Source organism: Gadus chalcogrammus, chromosome 12 (assembly GCF_026213295.1).
Source record: "Gadus chalcogrammus isolate NIFS_2021 chromosome 12, NIFS_Gcha_1.0, whole genome shotgun sequence".
Taxonomy (NCBI): domain Eukaryota; kingdom Metazoa; phylum Chordata; class Actinopteri; order Gadiformes; family Gadidae; genus Gadus; species Gadus chalcogrammus.
The window spans coordinates 30,544,486-30,554,572 of record NC_079423.1 but is presented as its reverse complement, the minus strand read 5'-3'; the positions used below and the strand labels follow the sequence as shown (position 1 = coordinate 30,554,572).

The 10,087-nt window shown below is 43.1% G+C and overlaps 2 protein-coding genes across 8 annotated transcripts; both read left to right on the top strand.

Moving 5' to 3' along the window:
• The first annotated feature begins 1,350 nt into the window (after positions 1-1,350).
• Positions 1,351-3,219, top strand: LOC130393986 (cytochrome b-c1 complex subunit 10). Its single transcript, XM_056604762.1, has 3 exons — positions 1,351-1,482; positions 2,271-2,414; positions 3,038-3,219. The coding sequence occupies exons 1-2, from the start codon at positions 1,421-1,423 to the stop codon at positions 2,389-2,391; spliced, it is 183 nt and encodes a 60-aa protein (XP_056460737.1). The 5' UTR covers positions 1,351-1,420; the 3' UTR covers positions 2,392-2,414; positions 3,038-3,219.
• Positions 3,220-3,553: 334 nt separating this feature from the next.
• mbd3b (methyl-CpG binding domain protein 3b) lies at positions 3,554-10,000 on the top strand. Of its 7 annotated transcripts, none has more exons than XM_056604728.1 (8): positions 3,630-3,658; positions 4,993-5,061; positions 5,643-5,802; positions 6,309-6,446; positions 6,643-6,733; positions 7,626-7,803; positions 8,198-8,350; positions 8,628-10,000. In XM_056604728.1, the coding sequence occupies exons 1-7, from the start codon at positions 3,645-3,647 to the stop codon at positions 8,343-8,345; spliced, it is 798 nt and encodes a 265-aa protein (XP_056460703.1). In that variant the 5' UTR covers positions 3,630-3,644; the 3' UTR covers positions 8,346-8,350; positions 8,628-10,000. The 7 variants fall into 7 exon arrangements, with proteins under 7 accessions (XP_056460704.1, XP_056460703.1, XP_056460700.1 ...); XM_056604725.1 differs by lacking the exon at positions 3,630-3,658 and adding an exon at positions 4,321-4,680; XM_056604726.1 differs by lacking the exon at positions 3,630-3,658 and adding an exon at positions 4,374-4,680 and having other exon boundaries at positions 4,996-5,061.
• Positions 10,001-10,087: the final 87 nt, after the last annotated feature.

The window sequence follows — 10,087 nt, the reverse complement described above, 5'->3', positions numbered from 1 at the left end:
GTTTAGTTTTTATTCCTCTCTTAATTATTCAACTGGATTACGACCATATTGTCCAAACTGCTGTTTGAGTTAAGTTTGTGGATGCAGGTTATACTTTAATTTTATATTTTCTTCCCCCTGACTGCACCATATTGCCAAACCACTCAGCACTACTGGTTTCCAGAGACTCTGGTGTCAAGCACTCCTTCTGTTTCATGCACAATGGCGTGTCGGTGTGTGCGCGGCTTCTGCGTCGAGCCTTGGCCAACTGGATTGCATACTTTTTGTTTTTAGTAACTCTCACCAATTTTTCCCTGAATATCACGGGGCAAGTAAACCACAGTAATGTGCATTATTATATTGACTGACCATACCTTTAATCTGACGCCACTCTTTTAGGACTTTTTGCCAGAGACTTCTTTCAAAAGGTTGTTTTTGAGGTGATGTTATTTGACAAGATTTAGACACGCGTTTTAGACATGACTATATTTCTGTTCCTGAGGAAAAGATCTCATGCCATTTAGTATTCTGTGAACATCCCCAGGGCCACGACATTCAGCATTCGGGCTGTATTCTCACTCATCGGATGGGGCCAAATACAAGGGGTTGTATTACCGTTTTATACCAAGTCTTGACATGTGCTGATGAAAAATGCTTTGTTGACAGGCCCTTACTTTGCTACAATAAGGTGTTAGTATGAATTTATTTCAACCCCCCGCCCTCCCCATTATTATTTTGTCATGTATTTGTTGAACTAAAAAGGGAGAGGGAGATTGATTGATTTATAAGTGTTGAGAAAAAGTAGATCCACAGCTACGGAACAGACATCTTACTTAAACGGAGTGAGGACGACTTCATGACTGCTGCAGCGTCCTCGGAGTGCCTCCAATCCCAGTCTCCTTTTCTTATTTTGTTTATATATTATATATAAAGTAGTTGAACTGTCCTGTATATAACAGTAATGTAGCAATAAATGTGCCATTTTTAATAACAGAACTATACATTTTCCAATGTCTGGCTTTTGAATCTTGTATACATAAAAAGAAAATAAAGGAAAACATTGTAATAAAGGGTTTATTGTAGTTCAAAAATGAATTTGTCTTCCACACCCCACTCTCGTGTGTGTGCGTGTGATTGTATTTAGTTCTTTCTGTTTCAAAATGCAAACTATTACACAAAAGCACACTGGGATCATGACCACCAGCTTTAATGTGAAGAACTTTCAGCTTTTTATTTTTAGGTTCTTGATACGTACAAATATTATGTAGCTAATATTAATCAAAGACATTCCGGGATATACTATTTGTTACATTTAGAGCGTTTAATAGGTTCCCGTTCACAGCTAGTTATTTCCGTCAGGCACATGAACGGAAACCTCGCCAGGGTCCTACCGAGTCATCAGTAGTAGCAGCAACGCGAAAAGCGACTCAAGAAGGTCAGAATGGTGCAGAAAATACTAAATGCCATCGTTGGTGCCAAATATATCTCCATTCTGCGGACGTGGTAAGATATATTATAGGTTGCGTTTTGAACTATGATTAAGGCTTGTGTTTTTAGCTCTCGAGAGGCTTAATAGAGAGCTGTCGAGTTGTGTATGTCCTTCCATGACCCAACTCAGGCTAGTGGAGCTAACGTTAGCTTCCTGGCTGATTACTCTTACCAAGCTCAGATTTTAGTTTATTTTAATGAAGCGCTGAATGTCATTCTAAGATTAGGTTTATTTTTATTTCTTCAATTATCCGCACATAAATCACGGTTTGACTATTCGGACAGTATAAGCAAATCAATGTGTCTCGCAGTTGTGTTGATCGTCTTGTTTATAAATGCCTTTTCTGAAACCATACTTTAAATTAATTGAGAACTATATATCGCAGAATGTTTTTTTCATATACCTCAACCATGCAATCGGTTATTTGAGAACATTAGCGTTAGACACCTTCTGACAACCTTGGTTGTTTACACTGACAGATTGCTCCCTCACTGCGACTGGGCAAAGAAATACCTGAACGTGAAAGAGTGAATGAACATTAAAGAGTGAGAGAGTGAGACAAAAACATAACCATGTGGCTAGAAAAAAAACAAGACCGAACCACGAGTAGGAGTCTTTCGGTATCTTCTAATTAGTTTCCAATTCCCACTGCCAATAATTTAGCATTCGTAACAGTCAAAGGGTTTTCAATAGAAACTAATAACTATCATTATAATTATCAATGTTATTGTATTACATCTCAAATTAGTATTCAGAGATGACCTTGGCTCTGACGTGAACCTCTGCTCTCCGTTTCGTGCAGGGTACCCAACGCGATAGGCTGGGGAACCGTCGGTGGAATCGGGGTGATCCACTTCACCGACTGGCGGCTCATCCTCGACTACGTCCCCTACATCAATGGGAAGTTTGTCAAGAAAGATTAAGATGTTAACTCAAGATTTACGTTGTGAGTATCTCAAAGTGAACACAGAAATACTATGATTTATAAAAAACTGAATACAATTATGCATAAAAACATTTAAGATCACCATATAACATAAGAGATGCGGTAGTTAAGATTTGAGGGTTGTTAGGAAAAGGGTGAAATAAACCATTCAAACAAACAGCCTCTCCCTCTGTGCTTTCTGCCTCCCTACCTATCCCTCCATTGAGATGGTTTGTATCAGACCCCTGTAGGGGGTTGACAACGATGTGTGCACGGATGGGATTGACAAGCAATCCTCTAACCAACCAGTCAGGAGTGGTCTAAAAACACTAATGATAGCTCTTCAATCTTACCTATGGCACCTTTCAGTCCACCTCACACTAGTATCTATATTGGTTGCCACATGTAATGTACATCTATATATACCTTCATCTGGAGAGCCAGTTGTACGAGGTTGGTGTTGTGATGAATGTTTGCGTGGGTTTTGCTATGAAAAGAATGGGGGAGAAACTTCTTTGTATAATTTATATCAAATTCTTGTGCTTTTAAGGGGAAAAATAATAGTTTTTACAACATTTCATGTCTTTTTCAAACTAGTGTTGATTTCTCCAAATAAGGTTGTCTCTGTGCTGTCTCTCTTAAAGGGCTTTTACCCGTGGGATCAAATTATGGAGAAAGACTTCAACCGAGAAAGGACAAAGTTGGCGGCTGTGGAACAGAACTGGCTCCCACCGCTGGGTTTCGGATCTTTGCACTATAGGATGTGATCTGTTTGACTACTTGGCTCCATTGTTATTTTATGTTAATAAATATTCTACCGATGAAACTAACTTGTTTCTGCGTGGTGCTTTTGGGATGCATTTCCCATTATATAACTTATGCAATAAAATACTTGGTGTGAACATGCTTGCTCTCTTTTTAAATGTCCACAAATGTGTATATACTATTACAAGAAATCAGACTTTCATAGACTAAAATGTTATTTTTGCTGTGTCATTTTATTTAACAGCTGGATTTTATGATTACTTTAAATTGCGGAAAATAATCCTATTCGAATTAACAGTCATCAAGTTGGAATAATGCACTGGGGGCGAGGTTAATGCAGAGATATCCAATATTATCTGCCAGACTGCGAATTTGGCGTGTATAATTTCTTTCATTTTTCACATCGAAGGGGGAGGGGACTGAAAGAGGAGAGGGCAGAAGGGATTTAACACAGCGAAAGGGAGAAAACGAGATAGTGTCTTCAAGATGGATAAAAACGAGTAAGTAGACATAGATCTAACAGAGAATATCATATGTAGGTGCATGTTTTGATACGATGTGCGTTTGATGCGGAATCGGTCGTCTTTATGCTGCATTTGGAAATATGTTTATCATCGATTGGACACAGGCGCTTGCATTCGGATTTGCAAATGGCAATGCTGTGCGGTGATCGTTAACTATATTTTATATTCAGTTAACGGTATATGGGCATAATGGGATTTGGCTATCGCCAAAGACAAGATTAAATAGGAACGTCGGTTATTCATGCTTTGTCGGCTGTTTTCTTCCATTTGTTTTAAATGTAATACCGACACGCCGTTTTTTAATTGCGTGCAAGCTGCTATCAATCAAAACATATTGTTTATATATAGCATACATTGAGAGATCGTCTGTATTTTCTCGACAAGGCCTACTTTGTTCATTCATAAAAGCCGGGTCGGAGTCGGAATGACAAGGGTACATTGTGATGAAGCATTTCTCCAATTTCACAAGCACCAAACTTTGCAATAACTGAATATCGTTTTGCTCATGCATCTATCATATTTTATCCGGGATTTTTTAAAACCATGCACCCTTTTCTCATCGGATCTGCGATATATACAATAAACCGTAATTTGCGTCGGCTAATGTAAAACTAATAGTGCCCTATGTTTTTTCTGGCGGATGGGGGCTCGTTGCCCCTGAGAGCCTGGCAGGTAGTGATGTGGCTTAGGTCCGCCGCGGAGCGATCTGCGTTACGACAAAGAGATGCGGGATTGTCGTAGAGAAGCCGCTGCCGAAAGCGCCTGTCGTAATTGTTTAGACAAAGGCATGCGAAGTGAAATATTACTTCGTAGATACATATTTCTTAAAATACGAGTTGCTTAACCGCTAGAACATAAGTGGATTTTTTTAGGCTACTCGCGTGGGAAATGGAGAAGAAAAGGTGGGATTGCTCTGCTCTCCCCAAGGGCTGGAAAATGGAAGAAGTGACCAGAAAGTCGGGTTTGTCAGCTGGAAAAAGCGATGTCTATTATTTTAGGTATACAATTAACTAGGGTGGTGTATATATTACAGGTGCACACAACTCATACATGAGCGCAGAGTTCAAAAACACGAGAGTGAAGTGAACGGTATGAAGTTGGAGGCGGTTTTTATTTTGCAGCAGGCATCTAGGCCAAGCACACCCGCTCCACCGTGGCCGGGACAGCAGCCCTCCGACCCGGCCTGTAGCCTAGCCCTAGCCCTCGGCTGGGGAGGCCCTGGCCGGCTCAAAAGTACGCCCTTGTCCTCTGTGCTTATATTACCTCTACCATTAAAGTGAATCCTCAACGGCAGATTTGTTTTTATTTAGCAGAGGAGAAGAGCAAGATGATGAACAGAGGCGAGAGAGGGGGGAGGCGGGTCGGTTGTATAGTTTGTGGTAGGCTACTGTACAATCATACTGGTGTCACTGTGGTGTGATGTAAGTGACATGTGCATGCACCTCCAGCACGTATCCACTCAGCTGTGACTCTGTAATCATCCTAGAGATCATTCCTCAAACGAGTGGCGGTACCATGTTTCCAGACGGAAACATGTTCCCCCTGAGCATCCGTAATACCATGCAAGTCTCTTAAGTACTGTTACTAATGGGTTAGTGTACGACTGGTGCACGTTAGTTGTTTTTCCATAACTTTGTGAATATGTTAAATCTGCTCAAACACATAGTGGGACTGATCATGGGTTATAGTGATTTTCATCTGAGACTGTATTCATTCGCCGCTGACACGTACCCGTCAACGTGACTACGATGCCATTGATTGCTGACATGAATGTTCACTTGTTGCATGTTGTGGTCTTCGTTAAATCATTCTCTTTATATAACTCTTTGTTGTATGATCAGTGTTCTGTATGTTATTGTGTGTGTGTTCTCTGTGTCGTTGTGTTGAGTTGTTTGTTCTGTATATTTTAACAGCCTATGCAACTGATTGAATCACTGTCCCCTCTCTTCCCGCTCACTAGTCCCTCCGGGAAGAAGTTCCGGAGTAAACCTCAACTGGCCCGTTACCTTGGTAACCAGATGGACCTCAGCTCGTTTGACTTCCGCACAGGGAAGATGCTAATGAGCAAGCTCAACAAGAACCGCCAGAGACTACGCTATGACAACAACAGCCAGAATAAGGTGAGGGGCTTCTGAACACAAAGCACCCCTGTCAATCCCACAGCACCCCCTGTCAATCACAGAGCACCCCTGTCAATCACAAATCAGCCTTTATACTAGACATGCTCATATTCTTTCTGAGCAACGTCTGTGTCCGGCGATGGCGAGACAAAGAACGTACAAAGGCATTGAACCTAGGGCCACTGGCTCAGGCTTCAGTTGTTCCAAGTCTCATTGGCCAATCGGAGTACAGATTCTACGGGGAACAGCTTTGTGGATTTGGGTCGTTTCATCTGGGAACACTTGAGTACAGCCAGATTCAGTTACCAGCTACTCTTAAAGCAGCACCTTTTAGGGTTTACAGACTTTACAGCTCCATGTACTCAAGCTGAGACTTTCAAGAATAATCCAGCACTTCAGAACGTCTCTCAATGGACTTCCTTACCCTATGCTTTTTTTGTGTTTTGTATTCCCTTTCTCCTCTCCTAAACTCTCTTGTCACTTCATGTCTGTTCTCTATTTTGAAGGGCAAGCCTGACTTGAACACGTCGCTCCCAGTCCGACAGACGGCGTCCATCTTTAAGCAGCCGGTTACCAAGGTTACCAATCACCCTAGCAACAAAGTCAAAACAGACCCGCAGAAGGCTGTTGACCAGCCCAGACAGGTAAGCAGCCACTGTGAGCCTCCCCCCAACAGTGGAACACCCTGCCACCTTAATTGGTTAATTGGTCGCACACACTGCCGCGCCCCCACACACCACTGAAGCCAAAGGAAAACGTTGGCTAGCTGAAGGGTTAACAGGCCAGAGCTAACAGGGGAACACCTGTTTGTTTGTTTGTTTTGTGTGTTTTTTCCCACAGCTGTTCTGGGAGAAGAAGCTGAGCGGGCTGAATGCATACGACGTAGCGGAGGAGCTGGTCAAGACCATGGAGCTGCCTAAGGGCCTACAAGGTAGCCCACTAGGGCTTTGACTTTTGCCCAAAAATCATATTCGAAGTTCGTTTGTTTATTAATATTAATATTCAAATATTTATTAATAATATTTAGACCATTAAATGCCTTCAGTATGACCTGGATTGGGCTTCGCGAGGTTTGGTTACCGGCGTTGCCATGGTTACCGTTCTTGCGTGTTCCAACGGTTTATTAGGTTTCTAATAAATCGCTGTCTAATCAATACTTCAATCACTGCCTCTTCCGTGGTCATTACAATATTATGAATAGACTGCGTCGGGTTCTCCGACGTCTCTCCCTCATGGCCTGCCCATAACGGGTTCGAAAATAATGGGCTGCCTAATATTCGTTTGAATTTTGATTTATTTTTTGATATTCGAATAACGAAGTTCGGAGTGAAAGCCCTATAGCCCACCGTCATCATGCTTATTGGTCTGTTCACAGGGGCTCATTGTATTTTCCCCTGGTTGAACACGTTCCGTTTACGTCGCACAAACAACATTTTGTTTGTTTTTATGCCGATGTATACAGTTGTTAAAAGGGGGACATTTTCTGTTGGATACAAATCAAATCAGACTTTTTATATCAGCGTTTATTGAATAAAATGGATTAAGAGAATGCTGAACTAAATGGGTATGTTTTAAGGTTTCTTTTAAAGGTATTTACAGATTGTGTGACTATGAAGGCCTTAAAGTTACAAGAAGCTACAAGAAGTCTGCATTCGGGGCTAAAAAAGCCCCTTTCAGAGGTCAAGGGTCAGGGTTCACTGACCCTTATTATCTTGGGTTGTCGGTTGTCTTTGAATGATTACAATGCTACCCGATAATCTAGCAGTGCAGCATCGTTCTCTCCGTTTTGCCCAAACGATCTCCCCCCTCTGCCCGTCCCCCAGGGGTGGGTCCCGGCTGCACCGACAAGACCCTCCTGTCCGCCATCGCCAGCGCGCTGCACACCAGCGCGGCGCCAATCACGGGCCAGCTGTCTGCGGCCGTGGAGAAGAACCCCGGGGTGTGGCTCAACACCTCCCAGCCCCTCTGCAAGGCCTTCATCGTCACGGACGAGGACATCAGGTGGGTCCGGGGGCGGGGGGGGGGGGGGCTTTTACTGAGGCTGGGAGGGCGGGACCCCTGGCTCCATGAAGCCCACCCACTGCTGATGCTGTCAGATAACCACGAGAGTAGTGGAACATAGTGACAACAGGGGGACTTGGCCCTGGGGTCCACAGGGACCTGGGACCTCGGTTATAACCCCTAAACAACAGCGTAGTGTCCACTCTGAACACGGCCGTGTGATGCCACTAGACAGCCCGAGATGGGATGGGATTCCACTATCGATGAACCGTGACTACAGACAAAACGTTTTTCCAAAAGGCCCTGCTCCTTTTTGAGCCGGTCGTGGTCCGCCGAGGTTGAGAGCGCCCGCCGTTAACGGCGCCCGGTTCCCCGTGCGTGTCTGTGTGTGCAGGAAACAGGAGGAGCTGGTGTACAGCGTGAGGAAGCGGCTGGAGGAGGCGCTCATGGCCGACATGCTGGCCCACGTGGAGGAGGCGGGCAGCGACGGGGAGTCCCCCAAGGAGGAGGGCAGCGCCGGGGAGGAGACGGAGGCCGTATAGCCGAGGTAAGGCGGCCAGGACTACAGAGCAGAGCGGGCCCCTGAGCTGTAGAGAGGGGCCCTCCAAACCCCGACTGAAATACATGCTATCGAAATAAACACTTGTTTAAAGACCTGACGTATTACACCATTTTTATTAAAATAAACATTGCTTTAATGTTACGGTTCGTAGATTTGTGTTACCATTAGCCTGCATGGAACCGCTCCCATCTCCACTTATCTGAGCTGTGCAATAAAAACGAGGCTGACTTGGCTCTTCTTGTTCGCTCTTCTTCTCTTGCAGGGTTTTGTGAAGACTGGTTTAGGGTTGATCCATATCCCGCCCACGCACGGCCAAAGTAACAGAACCCCCCCCCAGGTCCGGCTCCCATCCAACCCCCCCCCCCCCCACCCCCAGAACTGTCCCCTTCTCTCCACTCACCAGACCCTTTTGTCACCTGTGCCACCCAGAGCCTCACCCCCCAATAGTTTGGTGAAGGGGCCACTGCCAAGAGCCCTCCACTCCACCGGTCCGGTCCAGACCCATGACACGATGGATTGAGGTGTTCAGAGGACTTTTAATCCTTTTTAAATAATAATTATGATAGTTCCAGCAAATGAATTCACCCACTGACTTTCCGAGATCTCAAAAGAATAGTGTACAGCTCAACAAATTCCGTGTTCATTGACGATAATGTATTTTTTACCGAAAGGCATTGTATGGGTTATGTTTTTTGCGACAATCATGTCTAGCCCCGGTCTTTATTGTACATTTAAAAAAACAAAAATACACATTGGAAATTTCAAGATGCCTTTTTTTTGCAAATTGGAAATGAATGTTTGAAACATCTCTGTTGCGTTTAACATTGCACTCCCGTAAAAGTGCAGCACATCTTGTTACTGCGGAACTATTTAGAGTGACTACAATTGAAGCAATGTAAGTGTCGTCAAAAAGATTCTGGGCCTAAAATGACTTTGTAAAATGGCAGAACTTAATGGTGTTATATTTCAGAAATATATTTTAGGGTTTGTTTGTGGTGTGTGTGTGTGCGCGTGTGTGTGTGCGTGTGTGTGAGATTGTGTGTTAGTATTTTTTCAAGTACATATTATGATTTATCGGATTCCTTCTATCAGTGTTGACCAAAGAGGAGCCAAGTAGTTTTGAGGACGGTCAAATGTGTATATTTTATTTTATAGCCATTGTCATTTATATTGCTATTTATCCATTAAAGATCATGTCATCACCATCAATTCAATCGAGAGAAGGATGTCGAAGAATTGACTTGAAAGCTCTTTCTGTGGTTCTGCTGTTAGATTGATCTGTTTTGACATCAGGCAGCTTCTTGAGTGTGTGTGTGTGTTGAACATGGCTTTTCCCTTAAAAGTTAGTTTCTTCACCCACTTTCCACTTACGGTCATTTCTGGCTCACACACACACGAAAGGTCTCGTATTTAACTTACAAACATAATTGACAATGCAAACTTAATGGTCCCTCCTCTGTTTTTGGAAATGACTATCGGTGTATATTCAGCTTGAACATTTCAAATGGTACAAAAAGTTTTATGATGAATGATTTGTCCAAAAAATTATGAATGGCCCTTTTTTTTTTTATTATCAACAATCTGATTTTTGAAATCGATTTGATTGTGTTGCTTATTAAAATGAGTTTTTTTCAACGGGAGTCTTTTGTAATGTTTTCATTGGTCTGAAATATATATATATATATAATATATATATATATATATATATTATGAGCTACCTCA

Coding starts and splice junctions, on each gene's coding strand:
- mbd3b (XM_056604725.1), top strand. CDS start 4,571: ATGGAGAAGAAAAGGTGGGATTGCTCTGCTCTCCCCAAGGGCTGGAAA. Junction 5,803..6,308: donor ACAACAACAGCCAGAATAAG/GTGAGGGGCTTC, acceptor TCTATTTTGAAG/GGCAAGCCTGACTTGAACAC. Junction 6,734..7,625: donor GCTGCCTAAGGGCCTACAAG/GTAGCCCACTAG, acceptor CCCGTCCCCCAG/GGGTGGGTCCCGGCTGCACC.
- LOC130393986 (XM_056604762.1), top strand. CDS start 1,421: ATGGTGCAGAAAATACTAAATGCCATCGTTGGTGCCAAATATATCTCC. Junction 1,483..2,270: donor ATCTCCATTCTGCGGACGTG/GTAAGATATATT, acceptor CGTTTCGTGCAG/GGTACCCAACGCGATAGGCT.